The following is a 23320-nucleotide window of genomic DNA, read 5'->3' on the forward strand; positions in this document are numbered from 1 at the left end:
TTTTCTTCACTGTATATATTTTGAAAGAATGAGCGAGACAGAAGGCCGGACCTTATTCCAAAGGAAAATACGCTGGACGTCGACGGCCAAATATCTCGTATTGCGCAAAATAAAACCACCAACCTGCTCTCTTCAACACAATTTGGAGTATCTTGTAAACAGTTCCTGGACACTCTGGTTCCTGCCACGCAGTAGGAAGACGGTCTTCACCCATGTCTGCAACACACAAGTCAAATGGCCTTTATTTGTGACGCCTTCACGGACAGAAACTCACAAAAAGGGGGCCCAGAATACCATTGCAACATCAACCTGATCTGAAAGATACAAGAGGGCAAGGAAAGACTCAAAAAAAGGTCAGGATGCGGAAAATGAAGAAACCTTGGGAAGGGACTGCACGTGGGGTCATCCCCCTTCCAGGATGACCAAGCGGAAATGGATGTTGCAAGGGCCTTAGCGCGTAATACACGGTCAACCTCAACATTAAATATAAAGGAAGTCATGGAAACAGGGTTCATACATACTTTACAAGTACTCTCATAGCCATGATCAAAGAGATCAAAGCCAGCAGAAAAGCTGATGTTGTGACTCATTCATTTGCAGGAACTGTAATCATAAAAACCTCATCATCCGGTCCAGCGTGAATGTGGATCTTTGGTGGGACAAGTTGTTAGGTTCAAGTCCCCAACATTTTTAATAAAACGCTCTGAAATAAAAGAAGACATAGAGAATCGGTTATTTAGAATTAGTTACTTTATTAATCATCATCATGAGAGCCCTGGAGATCGAGCTGTTACGAATCTCCTCCTCGCTTGCTCGCTAGCTGGGCTCTGAAGAAATCTCCGAATCTCCTTCTTTTTATTATGTTTTTTGCCCTGTAATACATGAGTCTCGATTTACTGAGGGGCAGGGATTCTATCTAACAAATCGAGACCGTATTCTAACTTTTGCTACGTAGAGTTAATTAGTCTTCTTTTGAAAGCCTGCTTTCCGGCCGATGATGGAAGGTTTCTTTTGTCCTGGGTAAGACTCCCTTTCCTTCTTCTCACGCTCTTTGGTGAAAAACAATCCTGAGTTATGGCATGAAGAGATTTATTCCAGGTCAGGGTACATCCGTTGGTATGTGAGAACAAAACACAGTCTGTACATCAAAACACAACTCATGGCCTTGGAGAGTAGTTTACAGGCTGAGAACTCTTCAAAATGGCTGAGAACACATATAACATATTAAATGTCAACTGTAGGATAAATATAATTATACAATCCTAACATTCCCTCCTGTTTATCCAGCTGGTGATATTAATACTTCATTCAACTGTCACTTCGCAATACGATTTTCAACAGAGAATTCATGAATAAAACAACAGAGGTTGCCGTCATAATCACCAGGATCTGAGTAAAAATCAGGAAAATGCAGAGACAGGCAATCATCATCAACATTTGTGTCATTACTATTTTCACCATGTCATTTTTATGGTTAAGACAGCTGTATATGCGTTAAAATGAGCATTCTACCTGTAGATCTGCAATTCCTCCTAATACTTCCAGAGTTGTGGACAATCTTCACTGGTTTGAGATGACTGCAAACTATAATTACAGCCCCCTTTGTAGCCAGACTTCCTCTGAAAGTTTCGTTGAGGAACTACAGCTCTACAGCAAGTACCACAATGCTATTACAATGACGCAAATGAGAACGGTTACGGCGTATGCTAAGATAGAAATATTTATTTTAGTCGTATTTAATTACTTTCTTACAATGTGTCAAATGAACCCATATGCTTCGTTCTGCAATCTTTACTGCTGTGCCTGTGGTTAACAACACCTGGTAGGGCTCTTCCCACTTAGGTGAATGCCAGTTTTTCTACTTTATGCTTTTTATCAAGACCCAATCTCCTGGTTCAACTAACTGGCTTTCCTATTCTTTCGGGAGAATAGATTAGGACATCATTGGCGGCTTTGATGCCGTTTTTCATGAGCATGGCCACCGTTAGGCACCCCGACGCCTCCTGGCGTGATGATGTGTTGCTTGTAGATGAGGTGACACCATCCAGTTGTCCACATTGGACTGCACCTCTTTTCGGATGTGGCAAGCTAACTTCTTCCATAAGATAGCAGCCTCCCCAGAGTCCTGACCGCTGCCCTTGGGAAGAAAAGTTAAGTTTGAAGCTCCCTGGGCTGACAGAAGTCCGTCATCTGTTCAGCAGGGGTCACCATCTCCTGTATGGATGAGAAAAGCTAAAGAAAAGTTAAGTTTGACGCTCCCTGGACTGACAGAACTTTGTCATCTGATCAGCAGGGAAAGCTATAGATGGAAAAAAGAATAGACTTAAAAATATATATATATTATTATTATTATTTTTTTAATAGTTTATTCTATGCCTTCTTTCCCCCCTTTTGAGACTTCCATGGCTCAAAACAAATTAAAAAAACAAAACAATAAATTCATTTATAGATTTGTATATTTTCTTAAGTTGTCTTTATATTTATTATACGTGAAAATCAAAATCCCCACTATAAGTTGCCCTATCAATTTTGAGCATTCTATCCCAAAACTCCAACTCGAAGATAAACAATTTATTTTTTAAATTGTTAGTTCTAAATCTCATTGTGCTTTTTTACTAAATCCAGTCACTGAATCAGTTTAACCATTATCCTTGTCAGAATCGTTTACCCTGATTTGAGTGATTGAGTGTTTTCTCTTTTGCAGATTGATCATATTCGAAAAAAAAATTTTGTATGCACTTTTTATTTGCATTTTCTTTTGATTTTCAATGTGCTATTTTGCTGCTGGCCATTCCCCTCGAGGCAGATGACCAGGATAGATTGTTAAATTATCAATTTAGCAAAAAAAAAATCGTTCTTATTGTTATGATTCACTCTTTGTTTTGCCTTTTGTGAAAATCATAACCTATATATTATCTTTTCAGTAAGTAAATTTGTTCAAAATAACAGTATTTTGCAAAGAAAGCAGGTAATTCACGCTCAAAGTGAATGATTTTGCCAAAAATGAAAAATACTATCCAAAAATGTTCTCAATGTGGGCTATTTTCTAATGGTGAATGGTTATTTTAATTGATTTTTCTAAATCAATTTGACAAACATTATAATTTTGTTATATTACAACATTTCTTTTGTGTAATATTTTTTCTATCCGTCCAAATTTCGTAATTTGAATCTGAAAAAAGTTATATGGAGAGCTTATTCAGAAGACAATTTTTCATCAATTGCAGACATAACTAGGTTTTAACTTTTATTTTACTGAATGTCTCAAAACTTCCCCCCTGAGTTAAAACCTAACTTCACTATCTATGAATACGAGTGAAATAAGACAGCATTTATAAATTTGCAAGATTAATTAAACAATCTTCCTCAGTACATTTACACTTTGTATTAACAAGACTCTATATAACTTCAAGCGGACGTATTCTTGAATGTTGTTGTCTTTCAGTCTTTGATTTGCTTATTCCACATTACATTCACCATTTGAATGTTGCTTTTGGCCCATCAAAAATACTTTTTTAAAAATGTGTCCATGTCAAACACAAAATGACTTTATTGACTTTTCTCTCAATTCCACTGGCAACGACTGCAGGAATCTCCTGTTAGCTGTCTGAAAAGCAGCTGGGATGTGCCCCCATCACTCCCTTGATCTCGTTGTTGATGAGTGTAGCTGGGATGTGCTCCTTATCACTCCCTTGGCCTCGCTGTTGATAAGCAGCGCAGATAATGGATGACTGATGTCTTTGGCTCTTTCAGCAAATGATTTTTGTCCATGATTTCTTTTTGACATGTCCTTTGGAGAGTGCACTGACTTTCAAGAAGAAAGGAAAGAGTCTTTTTGTGGAATTCACTGGCACTTAAGAGTCCCGTTAATTTATGTGCTTTTCGTACTGGGATTTTTAGTAAATTAACCGGATTATTCAAATATTTCTCAATTTAAGTACTAGTAGACATTATCTTAGTTTAATTAATTTCTATCCATTTATTTCCCATGCAATTATTTTTAAATTAGCATGATATGTCTCGAAATCAACTAATCCGTTATTTTTATTTCTTATGACACTCTACAAGATTGTTCAATCTATTTCTCATTGTCTTCTAAAAATGCTCTTCCATAGAAACCGTTTCCTTTTAACTTAACCAAACCATAAGTCAGTATTTATTACACATTTGTTTATCACTTGTCAATCGTAACACTCATTCTAAAAATATTCAGTGTGTAATCAATTGTCCTCCCAATTGTCCTTTGGGCTAAACTTGTCAAAATTCCAAACCCACACACTATCTAAACATCAAAAATCTCAAAAGATCTAAAAAATCTCTAAAAATGCCAAATCGAACTTAATGTCATAACTTTTCTAATTGTATTTTCTTTTCTCTGTAATCATAATCAATCTTTTGTTATTGATTCAATATAGAGCAATACATACTTGTCACTTATGAATTATCTTGTTGAGTGTATTTATTTTATTTTTATAATCTTTATTTTGCGCAACAATCTTTGTCTTTACGCATTAGTCTTTGTTTTAAGCAGCCCTTCGAGATCCCCCGTGACCAAGGCTATACAGATCAACATGATCTGGTCCGACTATTAATACGTTTCTTTTTTCCTTTGTTTAAAGGAAACATTTCATTCATTGACTTAAATAGCTTCAGCTACGTTATTAATGATTTCTAATCTCGAATTTTCTTTTCTGTGTTAGTTTGTCGTCATTTTCAAACTTCTTTCAAAATTTTGATTATTTGAAATAGTTCATTTTATTGAGAGTAATGTATTATTGAATACGAGAACAACTAAGGAAATAATCTTTTTACGTATTACGCCTCTTTTGAATTTGTCCATTTACGAACGAGAAGATTGACACTAAAATTATGGACCGTTTTTAGTCATCTTCATTGCTTTAATCGTCCTTGCTTTATTAGGAGCAAAACTACACGTCTTAAAGTTATTACCCTTTGCTATTCGCATTTTCAACGAAAAATGATTAGTTGTTTACTCAAATATTGTTTCTTTTTAAACTATTCTGTATAATTATCTTGTATTATACACTCAGTGTTTTCATTTTCCCACTTACCTGTCCAAAACGCACCATTTATGCTGGGGACGCAACTTTTTTTTTTTTTTTTTTTTTTTTTTTAAATTGTCATTATCATTTAGTTTACTCTTTGACAAAGATTTAACGCATTACAAGCCTTATCGTTATTTTGGTTTTGCTGTATGAGTTTTTATTTTCCTGCACGCCGATCTTCGCTAATGAGATCTCGTCGCTTCGAGATTACGTCATTGTTGTTGGTAATTCTTGTTGAGCGAAGGTCAGTCTTTTTATTAGACAAACGGCTTTTTTCCTTGTTCAATTCATCAAAGAGAGCTTGCTTTTAAACGGCTCATTTGCTTTGATGATTGATATCACGAATTATGTTGTACCAAAATGTTAAAGAAAAGTACAGTAAGTAGAAAAATGGAAAAAGACAAGCTTGTTATTCGCAATTACCATCAACAAATGCAGAAAATAAATTAATAATTTGATGATCAAAACTGAATGAATACGCAGATATCTACTATATTTGTCACCGATTCATAACTTTGATCTTTGTATCACCAAATTTTAGGGGTTCTTAGATCTCTGCCAAGATCTATAACTCTTTTAGCAAGCTAGTACACGGAATTCAAAATTCCTATCATATTATCATTATTGATAGTTCAGTTTTAAAAAAAATTTCATCTATATAAATATATCATATATGTGTGTGCAGCACGGTGGCGCAGTGGCCAGCACATGTGCGGCATTACTAAGGACCTGGGAACAGGTGTGTGTGTTCACAACCAGCTACTGGCTCCTGTGCGAAGCCTGCATGCTCTCATTGTTTACGTTAGTTTCCTCCGGCTATCCGGTTTACTTACCTCTTTCACAAACATGCATTTCAGGTGGACTGGTTGGTCCAAATTGTCCCTATGTGTGAATGAGCTAGTGAATTGTCTATCTTTGTGTGCCCTGCAATTGGCTTGCAACCAGTTCAGGGTGTCCTCCAATCGCTGCTCGATGATTCCGTTCTTCCATTTTCTCCTCAGCGGGTTGTTGAGTCCAAATGAGACAAGAACCAAAATTCTGAAACTCAAAAACATCGTTAGAGCAACACTAACTTTTGCTGTAAAATCAAACTTTTCCTTAGTTCCTTTTTAGTAGTGTTTTTTACAATAGTTCCCTAATAATTTTTCTGTAGTCTATAATATTTCCCATTATGGCAACAAAATAGTGTAGTTTTTGTATCACTACAGTATTTTTGTAGTCGAATTTATATTATTGCAATACTTTGCATTTCTCTCATTTCTCATTCTAAAGCAAAACAATATGTTATGTCTATGTTCATTCGCCTTCAAATAGATTTTCATCCTTTATATAATTTTCTTTTATTTTTATAGCTTATCTATAAAATTACTGTCACATGTTTTGACTATTTTTCACCAAATGCATATTACACAAATCTCAACTGTATGTAACATCTTACATGCAAATATTTCTGTGTAAATATTGTATCAATTATAACTATAACCTTATCTTCTCCTTAATTTAGTGTCCACTTACTTCATTTTGACCTCCTTTTTTTTTTTATTATTCACAGCCTGCTCGATCAACTGCATGACCCCAGGTGTCACGCGTGAAATCCTCCCCTTCTACATCTAAAATCATTATTCAACCCAGAAAAATACTCCCTTTTTCTTCCTCTCTTATCACGTCGTCCCTTTTAATTAATCACTGCCAAGGCCGTGCTATGACCTATGATCCTCCTTCATCATCTGCCAAAAATGTACCTTCCTTTTCCTTCTTGATTTACTCACTCTTGATCCCGTGAATTGACTGCGCCTCCAATTTTGCACAATGACCAATTATCTCAGACCATACGTCCGTCATTCTCCAATCCACCCGTGTGTGTTCTAACAACTTTTTACACAGAACAATTTATTTTATTTATTTATTTATTTTTTAAGTTAAATGGCCATGTAGACATTATTTTCTATCCATGCAGATATATTTTTAAATTCTCATGATCTGTCTCAAGATAATAATCTGCTATTTTTAAATTCCTATGATCCTACCTACTCAGGTTCAATCAGTTTCTCGTTATCTTCTGAAAACTCTCCCTTTCATGATACACCACGGCGTTTCCACAAAGGTAATGCCATAAATCGCAAATGGTTTTGTATCTATACAACGCCTTTCAAGTCAATGAAGATCTTCAGAAGCACTCTATAATGTGCTCCACTCTCACACATTTACTTACTCTTTAACACAGTTCAATGTTGAAAAAGTAAGGTTATTTGTCCCAATCTATTGTATTAAGGTTAGTCTCACTTAATTTTCAACAAATTATCTCTTTAATATTTAATTAACTTTCCCCTTTATGTTTCTCTTTCTTTTTTGTTTTTTCCTTCAAACCAATTAAATCTACTATTTTAGCTTCACCTATTTAATGTGAAAATGGCATGTATTGATCTACGAGTTATCTTACTCATTTGAATTCCACTCAATCATTTTTTTTCCATTTTCATTGAAAAAAAAAAGTATTTATAAACAATTTTTTCAATATTTTTTGGTATAAAAATGCCCTTATCTCAAATTAATGTATTCCAATTCACTCAATTAGATTTTTCCTAGTCTTCCTAGTCCTTTTTTACCAATTTTTTGAACTGAAAACAGGAATATTTTATCTTTTTCGGTATTATTCTGGCATTATTTTGATTAAAGGCATCTAAAATAGCTCATTTATATTTTTCCTAAATTTCCCACTCTTATCCAGTAACACAGAGGCTCGATTGCGGTTGGATCTTCCCTATAAATGACTCTCCAGTCTTTACATTGGAGCTCATCGAGTATTTTTGTCTCTCCTTACTCTGTCCTTTCCCCATTTTAAGTCTGCAATTTAGTCTTGGTGGGTGTTAATACATAGGGTATTCTAACACCGGGTTATTTTCAACAAGACAACGATTAATTACTCATGTGGTAAGGCTCGCTCCTACCTTTTCAAGTGGAGCTTTCTTGCCTACAAGCATCCACAGAAGCTCACTGTTGTTTTTGTCGGTGTTTTTTTTTTTTTTTTTTTATTAAATACAATTGCCTAGTGGCAACTTTATTTTCATTCGCTCTCTCTCAATCACACAGACGTCTTGTTTTTTATCGTGATCACGCACTTACATCGCTTGTTCTTTTTTTTTTTTTTCTTTCCACTTATTTTCAGTTGACAGAGGACTCCGCACATCCTTGTGAAATTTAACTAACTTTAAAGCGCTGGGTTAGGGGAGTCCACGCCTCCAGCGGAATTTTAACTGTCTGAAAACTATTTACCTGATAGAGTCTAGAATTGTCAGGGTTTTTCTGTTAAGAATCTACCCCCCGTAGATTTTCCTTTTCTACGGAGGATTCTTAATCTTTTCGACGGAGGACCCTTAAACCTTAAGAATCTACCCCCCGCGAGTCATTTTCTTTTACCGGTATGCACACAATGTTATGAATAAATTTTACTCACGATTCTCTAAGTCCTTGGCTTTCCGTCAACCGTCAGATCCCAGCCCGCGAGGGAAGGTCCAGTCCCGGAAAAAGGGTCTTTATGCTGTGGCCACAGTCTTTCCTGGATTTTCCTCTCGCGTCCTGGAATCATCTGGTATCTTGGAATCCGGTTTCGAAGGACCAATTAAATGTTAGGTTCAAGTCCCCAACATTTTTAATAAAACGCTCTGAAATAAAAGAAGACATAGAGAATCGGTTATTTAGAATTAGTTACTTTATTAATCATCATTATGAGAGCCCCGGAGATCGAGCTGTTACGAATCTCCTCCTCGCTTGCTCGCTAGCTGGGCTCTGAAGAAATCTCCGAATCTCCTTCTTTTTATTATGTTTTTTGCCCTGTAATACATGAGTCTCGATTTACTGAGGGGCGGGGATTCTATCTAACAAATCGAGACCGTATTCTAACTTTTGCTACGTAGAGTTAATTAGTCTTCTTTTGAAAGCCTGCTTTCCGGCCGATGATGGAAGGTTTCCTTTGTCCTGGGTAAGACTCCCTTTCCTTCTTCTCACGCTCTTTGGTGAAAAACAATCCTGAGTTATGGCATGAAGAGATTTATTCCAGGTCAGGGTACATCCGTTGGTATGTGAGAACAAAACACAGTCTGTACATCAAAACACAACTCATGGCCTTGGAGAGTAGTTTACAGGCTGAGAACTCTTCAAAATGGCTGAGAACACATATAACATATTAAATGTCAACTGTAGGATAAATATAATTATACAATCCTAACACAAGTACACCGCGGTTACATATAAAAGCAGAAAAATGAGCAACTCGCCGCAGCATTCATGCGGGCCGCCATGTTGGATCCAATCCAAAGCTCAATTGAAATGGCCATGCACTTTTTGTTTGAAGTCATGTTGGCATTTCGCATTTGTTTTATCAGGGAACTATTGAAGTTTTGATTGGACTTCAAAATTTCATTTGATTTCCTACATTTTAGGTTTTGTAGGAGAAGCGAAAATGACGGACCTTCCCCGAGCTGCTTAGAAAAAGCGTCGGGTCGTCGACATTCTCGCTCGCTCTCCTCTTTGGCTCCCCGAAGCTTCTCTTGAAAAGGTCCTTCCCCACTGGAGCACATTCTCTCCGAAATCCAACGAAAAATCGCTCCAACTCGGCAGTAGAAAGGACCACAAAGTGATACTTGAGTCGAGTTGACGTCGTTTGAAGTCGACTAGAGGACTTTCTCCACATTCTATTGTTCGGCAGCCATGACACCTTCTCCTTCTCAACCCCGCCGCAATGGATTGTGGGTACAGGTGGGACGGATCACACGCTGCGTTCACGAAAATGGGTGTTTCGGGAGATCCTACCAGATACGGCCGAATAGCGTCTCAAAAATGTGGAAAGTCGGGGTTTTCTGACCCCCAACCGGGCAAATGTGATTAGAAGGACACTTGAGGTGGGAGGTCCGAGTTGCAAAGTTGGGGTACATAGCCTTTCTCCTGGTCGGAGGTTGGAAAACTCAGTTGTCGTCTTTTCGGGAACGCAGCAACAGAAACAAACTAGCATAATGGATAGGTCGGCACCAAAATGTCGATATTCGCCAGCTGAACGCGCATTTGAAGGCAATGTACGGTAGTTTGAAAAGGGGGGAAACGAGCATTTGAATGCATGTACGTTGAAAAGGGGGAGAAACGGACAAAGAGGGCTTGTGAAGTTTTGTCCATTTAAGAGCGCTATTACTCGTGATATTGCGGTAAGATGTTTTCCGTTTGTGTGACGTCATTACGCATGCAGCGTTTTTTTTTTGCGTTTTGCTATTGTAGATTACCCATCAATGGTCCAAAAATGGTTGTGTTTTTTTTCGTTTATTTTATTTGTTATTGTATGTGTGTGTCTTGCTGTCGGTGTAACAGAGTTGAAATTTGATTGTTTGGAATGTTTTTTTGAATTCTCACCAAATCTGTGTTTTTGTTGTATTACTGTTAATATTCCGGTACCTCATTCAATTATTAAGTCATGGGCGTCTGCGACTGTCTTTTTTGTTTGGCACCTTATGGGCTTCAGCGCTTGCCGTAGCTTCAGCTAATTTGCATCGCGCTGAAGGTAAAATGTGCCCAATGTCAGTTGGATAAAAAATGCATATTTTGCTAGATATAGGAGCTGCTTTTGCAAATTATTTTTGTATGTAAAGATTTATAAGTTGTACTGAATGGTGTATATTAAAAAAAGCACTAAATAAGAAGTAGAGTAAAACAGCTTGAAACGATGATGCAACATGTTTTGATGCATGAAAGAGGGTCGCTCCATCAGTCACCCCTCTTGAGGGATATGACCAGGGTAGATAGATCGATGGATGGATGGATTACCATCAGGGTTGGGAAGGTTACTTTCAAAATGTATTCCGATACAGTCACTAATTACCTGTTCTAAAAGGTAGACAGTAACGTAATCCACGTACCCTAATATTACAGTAATGTAACTTTTGGATGACTCCAATACCAAATATGCTAATCAAAGACAAAAGATACCAAATATAACTCAAATGACTCCATTTTGTGCAGGTTTGGGGAGGAACAGAATACATGGAACGGCAAAAATGATGTTGGCAAGCTGTTTGGATTTACTTTCACTTTGTTTCTGTCGCATTTGATGTTCGTTTTGCCGGAGATCAAAGCCAGGAGATAAAGCTTACCACGTGTTATTTTATTCATATACAGTTTTTTTGTCTTTTATTAGCATATTTGGTATTGGAGTCGTCCAAAAGTCATTAAAAGTAATCCTGTTCAAGTAATTCTACCCAAGCCTGTCGACAGGTATGAAATATCCTTAAATAGTAGCAGAAAAGGGTAAGAGGAGTACCGGTATATCACCGCTAGATGGCAATGTCTCATGGTTCAAGGGTGCTTGGGCCAAGTCTCGCGGGACCTCACGTGATTTAGTGAGACTTGCTCAATCGATGAACCTTATTGCCAAAAATCCAACGGTATCGTGTGACTGACATTTAGCATCTATTTTGCAGATGAGCTAAAACAACAACAACGAAAATGTATTTTAAAAAAAGGCCACTTAACTCCAAGCTTCGATAGATCATTTTAGTCCTCTATGTGTTTCTGTTGCTGCGTTCCCGAAGAGACGACAACTGAGTTTTCCAACCTCCGACCAGGAGAAAGGCTATGTACCCCAAATTTGCAACTTGGACCTCCCACCTCGAGTGTCTTTCTAATCATATTTCCCCAGTTGAGGGTTAAAAAACCCCGATTTCCCACATTTTTGAGACGTTTTTCGGTTGTATCTGGTAGGATCTCCCGAAACACCCATTTTCGTGAACGCATCATGCGATCTGTGCCACTTGTACCCACAATCCATTGCGGCGGGGTTGAGAAGGAGAAGGTGTCATGGCTGCCGAACAATAGAATGTGGAGAAAGTCCTCAAGTCGACTTCAAACGACGTCAACTCGACACAAGTATCACTTTGTGGTCCTTTTTACTGCCGAGTTGGAGTTTTTTCGTTAAAAGACGGATAAAATGCGCTCCATTGAGGAAGGACCGCGACAAGAGGACGCTGTTTCCAAGCAGCTCGGGGAAGGTTGGACATTTTTTTGCTTCTGCTACAATAACAATGCTTTCCAAAAATTTGCAAAAGAATTGAAATTCAAATACAACTTTTTTTTTGCGTTTTACAGTAAACGACTCGTTTTTCACCTTCAGCAAATACTAAAAGTGCAGGAAATCAAATGAAGTTTAGCAGCAACTGGTATGAAGTCGCATCCAAACTTTATATATGTATATATCATTTGTAACGGCGGTGTAGCCGTCCAACCAAAGATCCCCATTCGGGCTGGACTGGACTGATGAGGCTTTTAATACAGTTGTTGGAAATAAAATGAGTCACACACAACACGTGGTTTCCTACCTCCGCTGGCTTTCAACACTATACTGTCTCAGAAAATTAGAATATTGTGATGAAGTTCTTTATTTTCTGTAATGCAATTAAAAAAACAAAAATGTCATACAATCTGGATTCATGACACATCAACTGAACTAATTTAAGCCTTTTATTATTTTAATATTGCTGAATTTGGCTTACAGCTTAAGAAAACTCCAAAATCCTATCTCAAAATATTTGAATATCATGAAAAAGTATACAAGTAGGCTATTCAACTAATCACCTGAATCATCTAAATAACTCGAAACACCTTGCGAGGGTTTCCTGAGCCTTAAAAACACTCAGCTTGGTTCAGTAAACTAAATCACAAGTATGGGGAAGACTGCTGTCCAGAGGACCATCATTGATACCCTCCATCAGGAGGGTAAGACACAAAAAGAAATTTCTCAAAGAGCAGGCTGTTCACAGAGTGCAGTTTCAAAGCATATCCACAAAAAGTCTGTCGGAAGGGAAAAATGTGGCCGGAAACGCTGCACAACCAAGAGAGATGACCGCAGCCTTAACAAAATTGTGAAGAAGAGCCGCTTCCAGAATTTGAGGGAGCTTCAAAGACAGTGGGCTGAAGCTGGAGTCCAGGTATCAAAAGCCACAGTTCACAGACGTGTCCGGGAAATGGGCTACAATAGCCGTATTCCCACGGTCGAGCCACTTCTGAACTCAAGACAACGGAAGAAGCGTCTGACTTGGGCTATGGAGAAGAAGCACTGGACAGTTGCAGAGTGGTCCAAAGTCCTCTTTTCAGACCAAAGCAAGTTTTGCCATTTCATTTGGAAGTCAAGGCGCCAGAGTCTGGAGAAAGGCTGGAGAGTAGCAAAATCCAAGTTGCTTGAAATCCAGTGTGAAGTTCCCACAGTCAGCAATGGTTTGGGGAGCCATGTCAGCTGCTGGTGTTGGTCCACTGTGTTTCATCAAGTCCAGAGTAAATGCAACTGTGTACCAAGAGATTTTAGAGCATGACATGCTTCCATCTGCTGAAAAGCTCTATGGAGATGAGGATTTCATTTTCCAGCATGATCTGGCACCAGCCCACAGTGCCAAAACCACCAGTAACTGGTGCACTGACCACGGCATCACTGTCCTTGATTGGCCTGCTCATTCCCCTGACCTGAACCCCATCGAAAATTTGTGGGGTATAGTTAAGAAGAAGATGAAAGACACCAGACCTACAAATGCAAATGAGCTGAAGGCCGCTATCGAAGCGTCCCGGGCATCAATAACACCTCAGCAATGCCACAGGCCGATTGCCTCCATTCCGAGCCGGATTGATGCAGTAATCCGTGCAAAAGGATTCCCAACCGAGTACTGAGTGCATCAACGGACATTTTCAAATGTTTGATTTAGTTTTGCTGTTATAAAATTATTTTTTTACTTGGTCTGAGGAAGTATTCTAATATTTTGAGATAGGATTTTTGAGTTTTCTCAAGCTGTAAGCCAAATTCAGCAATATTAAAATAATAAAAGGCTTGAAATAGTTCAGTTGATGTGTAATGAATCCAGAATGTATGACATTTGTTTTTTTAATTGCATTACACAAAATAAAGAACTTTATCACAATATTCTAATTTTCTGAGACAGTCCAGTAAATGTATATAAGTTGTGCTCAATGAAGTATATATAAAAAAACACTCATTTAAAGTAAAGTAATGTAGCATGAAACGTTGATGCAACGTGTTTCGATGCAACCACTCCACGAGGTGCGGCGTGTTGAGCGATGTCCCGTTTTTGTCGGCAGTCTCCAGCGCGCTGCCAACGATGTTGAAAACCAGCGGAGGTGCTGACCACATGGTGCGCGTATGTTGAGTCGCTCATGGCAGCAACTGGAATAAAAGCCTCATGTTCCTTATGTTCATATGGCTTTCCAGTGAGAACTTTACTTTGGTCCATGATAATCCAAGTCCCTTTTCTGTTTTATCTTGACTTAACACAGAGTTAAATTTCAATTCTGGCAAAAGTAACGTGATTTCAGACTCTTTCATGGCCATAATAACAAAACATTACCCTATGGCTTTCAATTATATTTATTTGGTTCGGAATCTAAGTTGGTGGTTACCAATTCGGTCAGTAGGCGGTGCTCTCGGTTTCCGACACAAATTCGTTTGAAATAGCCCGCGTCTAGCATTTATCATGAAGGATGCAACTTTAAATACAACTTTAAATGATCGATTTTGGAGTTCGTTGATGTGGATAATGATTGATCGGACCAGAAGAAAAATAACATCGACCCAAAATTAATGCAGACAGTTTGATTTCATGAAACTACGTTTTATTCACAGGACAAAGAAAATGGAATCAAACGAAAGAATAAAGCACATTGTTGACACAAGCATTCAGTGTGAGCGAGGAGGAAGGTGGAAGAATGATGCAACAGGTTAACAGTACCGATCAATGAACCCGGTTTGAAGATAAGACACTCATTTCAATGATCAGGGATTGTTTTCATAGCCTGCCAACATGGGATATTTGCCCAAAACACCAAAGAGGGTGCTGCAATAACCATTTTTGTGTACTTTTGAGAACAAAAAAGACACTCAGGGGAGGAGTGTGTGAGAAGCAGCACACGACCAAGCAGGAAGATGAAGAAATAAAGCTTCCTATCTCTTTTGGCGGTGGACATCACAGGGATTGTTCTCATCCGAACGACAGGGACGGAGAGAACCACAAGCTCTCCAAGCTTTGGGGCTCTGGTGAGAACAGGCCCCAACCCTGGGGACCTAGGTCGGCCATTTTATTGTTATAATAATGATACTTGTTAATAACAGGCAAAATTGTATGCGGGCACACGAGGAAATAGATAATCTATCAAGAAACATGACGCATATGCAAATCATGAATCTTTTGAATCCGTATGAAGACTTTGGGGTCACAAATCTTTATGATACAACTGGAGAGTCTAATCATTTCCTGTGAATGAATGAATGTGGCTTTTTTGACGTGGTACCAGTCAGTGGTTGAAAAAAGGTGAGGGCAAATGGTTTTGTGGCCGTTATGTTCCTATAGACGACCTGTAGGATACTTAACCAATTGAATGTTTTACTACTCTTAGTGATTTTTGACCACAAACTGAGCAGGCAAAAATCTTCTCGCCAGTGTGGGTTCTTGTGTGTCATTTCTAGTGTCCAATAATAGTCTGAAAAAATGTCCGTGTAATAACCTGGGAAGCCCTTTGAGACTCTTGTGATTAAGGGCGTCACAAATAAAAAATGACTTGACAATATAGATATTTTGTTTTTCACCACAATGTCAACAGGTCAAAGGCTTCTCTTCAGTGTGGGTTAATGTGTGTCTTTTTAATTTCTGACTTGTAGTGAATCTTTGACCGCAAATTGAGCAGGAAAAAGGCTTCTCGCCAGTGTGGGTTCTTGTGTGTATTTTTAAGTGCCCATTCAGGGTGAATTTTTTACCACAAATTGAGCAGGAAAAAGGCTTCTCGCCAGTGTGGGTTCTAATGTGGTTTTTTAAGCTCCTACTGTTGGTGAATCTTTGACCGCAAACTGAGCAAGAAAAAGGCTTCTCGCCAGTGTGCGTTCTAGTGTGTGTTTTTAAGTCCCCACGCTGGTTGAATCTTTTTCCACAAACCGAGCATGAAAAAGGCTTCTCGCCAGTGTGGTTTTTTTGGTGTAACTTCAAGCTTCCTTTCTGGGAGAATCTTTTATTGCAAATTGAGCAGGAAAAAGGCTTTTCGCCAGTGTGGATTCGTATGTGTTGTATGAGGAGCCAACGCATGATAAATCCTCTACCACAAACTGAGCAAGAGAAAGGCTTTTCGCCTGTGTGGGATCTAATGTGTTTCTTTAAGCTTCCACTTTTAGTGAATCTTTGACTGCAAACGGAGCAGGAAAAAGGCTTAACACCAGTGTGGGTTCTAATATGATTTGTTAAACTCCCATTTTCTGTGTATCTTTTACCACAAATTGAGCATGCGAAAGGCTTCTCTCCAGTGTGGGTTCTAATATGTCGCTTTAAGTTTCCACTCACAGTAAAAGTCTGACCGCAAACTGAGCAGGCGAAAGGCTTCTCGCCTGTGTGGGTTAATTGGTGTAATTTTAAGCTCTCATTCCGTGTGAATGTCCGGCCGCACACTGAACAAGAAAAAGGCTTCTCGCCAGTGTGGGTTCTGGTGTGTATTTTTAAGTGCCCGCTGTTAGTGAATATTATACAGCAGATTGAGCAAGAAAAAGGATTCTCACCACCGTGTATTAGTTGGTGTGATTTCAAGTGTCCATTTCGGGTGAATTGTTGACCGCAAACTGAACAAGAAAAAGGCTTCTCGCCAGTGTGGGTTCTGGTGTGTATTTTTAAGTGCCCACTGTTAGTGAATCTTTGACCACAAACTGATCAAGAAAAAGGCTTCTCACCACCGTGTATTAGTTGGTGTGATTTCAAGTGTCCATTACGGGTGAATTTTCGACCGCAAACTGAACAAGAAAAAGGCTTCTCGCCAGTGTGGGTTCTAGTGTGTATTTTTAAGTTCCCACTTGAAGTGAATCGTTGACCGCAGATTGAGCAAGAAAAAGGCTTCTCGCCAGTGTGGGTTCTAGTGTGTATTTTTAAGTTCCCACTTGAAGTGAATCTTTGACCACAAACTGAACAAGAAAAAGGCTTCTCGCCAGCGTGGGTTAATGTGTGTCTTTTTAACTGACCACTTGTAGTGAATTTTATACCACAAACTGAGCAGGCAAAAGGCTTTTCCCCAGTGTGGTTTCTGGTGTGTATTTTTAAGTGCCCACTTGAAGCGAATCTTTGACCACAAATTGAGCAGGAAAAAGGCTTCTCGCCAGTGTGGGTTCTAGTGTGTACTTTTAAGTCCCCACTCTGGGCAAATCGTCTACCACAAACTGAACAAGAAAAAGGCTTCTCGCCAGTGTGGGTTCTAGTGTGTATTTTTAAGTTCTCATTTTTAGTGAATCTTTGACCACAAACTGAACAAGAAAAAGGCTTCTCGCCAGTGTGGGTTCTGGTGTGTATTTTTAAGTGCCCACTGTTAGTGAATCTTTGACCACAAACTGAACAAGAAAAAGGCTTCTCGCCAGTGTGGGTTCTGGTGTGTATTTTTAAGTCCCCACTGTTAGTGAATCTTTGACCACAAACTGAACAAGAAAAAGGTTTCTCGCCAGTGTGGGTTCTGGTGTGTATTTTTAAGTGCCCACTGTTAGTGAATCTTTGACCACAAACTGAACAAGAAAAAGGCTTCTCGCCAGTGTGGGTTCTAATGTGTTTTTTTAAGCTCCCACTTTCGGCGAATCTTTGACCACAAACTGAGCAGAAAAAAGGCTTCTCGCCAGTGTGGGTTCTGGTGTGTATTTTTAAGTGTTCGTTTAAAGTGAATCTTTGACTGCAGACTGAGCAGGAAAAAGGCTTCTCGCCAGTGTGGGTTCTGGTGTGTATTTTTAAGTGTTCGTTTAAAGTGAATCTTTGACCGCAAGTTGAGCAAGAAAAAGGCTTCTCGCCAGTGTGGGTTAATGTGTGTCTTTTTAAGTTCTGACTTGAAGTGAATCTTTGACCGCAAGTTGAGCAAGAAAAAGGCTTCTCACCAGTGTGGGTTTTTGTGTGTGACTTCAAGTTTCCTTTGTAGGAGAATTGTTTTCCACAAATTGAGCAGGAAAAAGGCTTCTCACCAGCATGGAATTTCATATGCAACTTCATATAAGACTTGCTTCGAAACGTTTTCCCGCACTGGGAACATGTGTTACCACCTTCAGCGTTTGTGGAGCGAGACGTGTCGTCATCTTCCGTTTTTACGTGTTGACGGGAGCTGATGCTTAGAGACTCCTGCCGACCGTTATCTTCAGGTTGACCTTGATCTTCAGGCTGACCTTGATCTTCGGCGGTTGAACGGACCCCGGTCACTCGCAAGACTGGAACATCTTCCTCTTCTTTAACGTGAACAGGCTCCCCATCCTCTGTCTCTTGCTTCACGTGATAAGGCTTCAGATCCTCTTCATTTTTAACGGCAGACAACTCTGGTTCCTGCCGCGCAGTAGCAAGATATTCTCGGCCGACGTCTGCAAGACACAAGTCACATTTATCTGTATTGCCCTCAACTTGTTCAGTTTTCAGAAGCATTGTCCCATAGTGCCAAAACGTGAAAAAATTCTAAAGGCTTAGGCGCTGCTGAACAGTGAGTATTAGGCCTCTGGGAATGAAATCTTCACTAGATGCCAAGAGTGGCTTTGTTCAGATTGTTTGCTGCGTCCCATTCTTCCCACTTTCCCTCGCTATTTTTCCTCGTCACTTGGTTTTTCGCGTGCATGTGCAAGTGTAACGTGTCCCAATACTCTCAAGTCCGAGGGAGAAGTCCCCTTCGACCCCCAAAAGAACCACTTCGGATGGAAGGAGGTCAGGAGCCGACTTGGAACAAAGCAACTTCCCAGAAGACGAATTCTCAATATCAACAAACATGGCGGGAAAGGAACCGCACAAATGTAAGTCCTTTTTCACAACTATGCATGTTTTTGAAACAAAATACAACGCAACTGAAAACCTTATCGTTGCCTCAAAACATGAACATTGCCAAATGGCTACTTGGCTAGCACAAATCGACCAAAAAAGCCACAAACGACTCTTGGCACTCCAAACCGCCGAGTACCTTAATTTGTTTAGCCCGGTTTTTATCTTAAAGGAGTCGTGCCTTCACATCCACACGGACAAAACGCCGGTCGCCGAAGCGGCATAGTCACGATAACGTTACGGATATATGTCATTGCGCGTGTTTACTGCGCACGATTCCGCGCGTCCCGTTTTCTTTACAATATGATGCTAACACGTGAGACCGAATCGATTCTTGACGCGGAGGGGAGGTCGGCATTCTGTAAATTCTATTCTATCGATTCTAAATTCTAAAGCATATGTGACGCTGGCCAATAGAAGGCTCCGACAGCCACGTCAGGTTTGTTCTTATCGATTCACTATGAAATCGTTATGCGGGAGACATCAGATCATTTCCTGTCTCGCGTCGAGTGGCGTCGGCCTGTTAGTGAGCAACTTGTGTCGAATGCGGTCATGCGGGCTAATGTTTCAGAGACTGTGGAGCAAACCAAAGCCCTGATCACATTCAGGGCAGAAAATGATGAGCAGTTTGGAGTGGAGTTTTTTGGAGTGTCGGAGGTTTTTGTAAATGAAACATGAACAATGAAAGTTAAAGTAATCACAGCAGGCTGACCGCCAGAATTTTATTTTATTTTCGATTCGTGTAAACTCTGTCAGTGTATTGATATCTATGATTTGTAATACTTTACCACTACCCAGTATTCATTTTTGATTTTAATTTCTTTTCAGAATGGGAGGTGATACTCCCAAAGGGCGATATGTTGTGGTAAATAGACTTGCATTTGTAGAATAGATTTGCAGACATTTAGAAATTTAGAAAGACTTGCTTGCAGTTGTGAGAAAGGTCGTGTTGACATCGTTTCGTGCAAGGAACAGAAGTCTCTGTATAAACTAACCTCAGGTTGTTTGGAAAACTATCTCCTTATCTCCTTATAGGAAGACAAACACTTTTCCTTGCGAGAAAAACAAAATTCCTGTCAAGTTACGTGTAAAGATCGGACCGCCTTTTGGGTGTACACAATTGAAGCTTTAAAAATATTGCCATGTCCCGATTTCTGAGAGACCTTCATTGACAAGACAATAAAGTTGTATCTCCCTCCCACGAAGCTGGTTCGTGTTCTCCTTATCCACATATGAGAAGACTTTTCTCTCGATTATCGAACCTGCGATTTCCCCAACATATGTTAGCGTCATCTTTCGTACTAAAGATTACGATTAGCGCGGACGTACGATTAGCCTGGTTTAGCTTTATGTTTCTGTTAAACATTCCAGGTAACCGTTCGGGGTGTTGGAACGGATTAAAACGTTTTACCTTATTTTTAATGGAAAAAAAGATCACGGTGATCGAACAGGGTTCTGGAACGGATGATGGTCGAGAAGCGAGGTTCCACTGTAGTTGCCATTTCTCAGACCGGAATTGCATTTGGGGGCGATTTTCGATTTGAAAAGAAAAGGGGCATTTTCTGCGCTAGTTTTGTTTTTCAGGGAAAAACAAACATTGTGACGTGTAAATATGACTCAGGATGATGTACTTAGAGATAGAGAGTCACAAAATAGCAACTATAGATGTAAAAATCAAAACAGACCAGCAGTTGGATAAATAGTCTTTCTTGTCATGATACAAAAAGACAACAAAATTGGAGGGTTATTGCTTTCAGTGTAAATAAACGATGAAGAGACCGGCAAGTTGCACGCTGCAGTCGGGTCCCCGCGACTTCTGCGACGTCTTTGTTATGAATGAAATGAGAAAGTCGACGTCAATTTCTAGACAATTCGGTCGAGGGGAGAGAAAATAGACGATGATCGCCGATAATAAAAAGATTCACGAATATGAGAAATTTCCCCAGTTAAGCAAATGTGTCGTCTTCGAAACGGCCCGAGCGCACGTGACTGATTTAGGAATAATATACGTATTTTCAAAGAACGAGCAAGACAGAAGCCCGGACCTTATTCGAAAGGAAAGTACGGCGGACGTCGACGGCCAAAAACAAGATGTCGAATTTTGTGGAAAGCAGATAATAACTCAGGATAAGGAAAGTTGAACCTGAAATGAACACAAAGGAGCTAACAATAGCTTATTGCGTGGAGGAAGTCTTGACCCAGGGGCGGGCAACCATGTTTAGAGCAATGCCATAAGGAGCCTTCCCTTTTTGCCATATCTCCTCTCTGCGTATTTTGTGGGGGCGACGCCCAACGACTTTCCCTCAAAAATAAGGACGTTGCGGAAAGTAAAACAACCAACCTGCTCTGTTCAACACAATTTGGAGTATCTTGTAAACAGTTCCTGGACACTCTGGTTCTTGCCACGCAGTAGAAAGATGGTCTTCACCGATGTCTGCAACACACAAGTCAAATGGCATTTTTTTGTGACGCCTTCACTCACAGAAACTCACAAAATGCGCAGAACACCATTGCAACATCAACCTGATCTGAAAGCTACATAAGGGCAAGGAAACACTCAAAAAAAGGTCAGGATGCGGAAAATGAAGAAACCTTGGGAAGGGACCGCACATGAAATATACAGGAAGTCATGGAAACAGGGTTCATACATGGTTTTCGTGGCCAATTACGAGCACTTTTCAAGGACTTCCAAAGCCTTATTTATTTTCTCTCCAGTACCTCCTAAGGGAAAAAAAATCCAGCGGCCATCAGAGGAAAGTTTTTTTGTTGTCGTCTTTGATGATTAAAATAAAGTCGCTATCTTGCTTCTGGCACATACTTTGTGCGATTTTGGGACGTTCCATCCACGACTTACGATCTTTGTGTGTGAAAGGGCTGCTATAACAGCGCCACCTGCTGGTATGGGATAAGGTTTGGGCTTCTGATTTTGTAATTGGCACTCTACAGTTTGCCGCTAACGGTAATCCACAATCTTTCGGTGCTCCAAAAAAAAATTAAATGGAAAGATTTAAACCAGAGCTGACAAATCTCTCTACATGCACAGTAATGTGATTTATGTTGTCAGGCTGTTTGGATTTATTCTTGTTTTGTTTCTTTCGCCTTTTGTGTTAGTTTTGCCGGACGTTGCATGTTGTGCTAAAATGCTAATTCCCCTTGTAGTGTAGAAAGTCAGCAATGATCGGAAACCACGTTTGTGTGTGACTCATTCATTGCAGCAACTGTATTAAAAGCCTCATCATGCAGTCCAGCCCGAATGGGGATCTTTGGTGGGACGGCTACACCGCAGTTACAAATTATATATACATATATAAAGTTTGGATGCGACTTCGTACCAGTTGCTGCTAAACTTCATTAGATTTCCTGCACTTTTAGTATTTGCTGGAGGTGAAAAACGTCGTTTACTGTAAAAGGCTTAAAAAAGTTGTATTTGAATTTCAAACCACTATTCTTTCATATCAATGATCGACTTTTTGGCCAGCCTATAAAATTTTGGAAAGCATTGTTATCGTAACAGAAGCAAAAGAAATGTCCAACCTTCCCCGAGCTGCTTGGAAAAAGCGTCCTCTCGTCGCGGTCCTTCCTCACTGGAGCGCATTCTCTCCGAATTTCAACGAAAGATATTTCCAACTCAGGGTTAAAAGGGACCACAAAGTGATACTTGAGTCGAGTTGACGTCGTTTGAAGTCGACTAGAGGACTTTCTCCACATTCTATTGTTCGGCAGCCATGACACCTTCTCCTTCCAAACCCCACCGCAGTGGATTGTGGGTACACGAAGCACGGATCACATGCTGCTTTCACGAAAATGGGTGTTTCGGGAAATTCTACCAGATACGACCGAAAAGCGTCTTAAGAATTTAGGAAGTCGGGGCTTTTTTAACCCTCAACCGGGGAAATATAATCAGAAAGACACTCGAGGTGTAAGGTCCTGGTTGAAAAGTTGGGGTACATAGCATTTCTCCTGGTCGGAGGTTGGAAAACTCAGTTGTCGTCTTTTCGGGAACGCAGCAACAGAAAACACATAGAAGACGAGATAGGTCGGCGACAAAATAACTCAATTCGTCCGGTGAACGACTATGTTAAGGCAATATATGTCAAAAAACTGAAATTATAAAAAGGTAGAAGAAAAAGCAGTAACGTGTGTATTCATAAGTTTTGTTCCGTTGTAATTCCTGCTGAAATATTTTTGACTAGTTTGTGTTTAAGTGTCCTGCAATGACGAGTCCAACAGTGCCACATGCTGGTGTAAAAGAGTTGAAATTTGATTTCATTGATTTTTGTTGAATTCTCACAAAATCTGTGATTTTTTTGCATTGCTGTTAAAAATGTTGGTACCGCCTTCATCTGTTAAGCAGGGTTGGGGAGGGTTACTTGAACTGGATTACTTTTGGATGACTCCAATAACGAATATGCTCATAAA

General features: G+C 39.6%; 2 protein-coding genes across 2 annotated transcripts in view; one reads left to right on the forward strand and one right to left on the reverse strand.

The window, feature by feature from the left end:
- Positions 1–23205, reverse strand: part of LOC148368189 (uncharacterized) — a 30810-nt gene extending 7605 nt beyond the window's left edge. Inside the window, exons 1-2 of the mRNA XM_088329625.1 lie at positions 22436–23205; positions 21243–21335 (exon numbers count right to left, since the gene is read on the reverse strand). Coding sequence (XP_088185751.1) covers positions 21243–21335; positions 22436–22496 — 154 coding nt within the window. The 5' untranslated portion in view covers positions 22497–23205. The remainder of the gene's footprint in view (positions 1–21242; positions 21336–22435) is intronic.
- Positions 1–23320, forward strand: part of LOC148368184 (uncharacterized) — a 316699-nt gene that overhangs the window by 105898 nt on the left and 187481 nt on the right. The gene's annotated exons all lie outside the window — the stretch shown is intronic.

Source organism: Urocampus carinirostris, chromosome 3, assembly GCF_059441175.1.
Source record: "Urocampus carinirostris isolate Australia breed hairy pipefish chromosome 3, RoL_Ucar_1.0, whole genome shotgun sequence".
NCBI classification, from domain to species: domain Eukaryota; kingdom Metazoa; phylum Chordata; class Actinopteri; order Syngnathiformes; family Syngnathidae; genus Urocampus; species Urocampus carinirostris.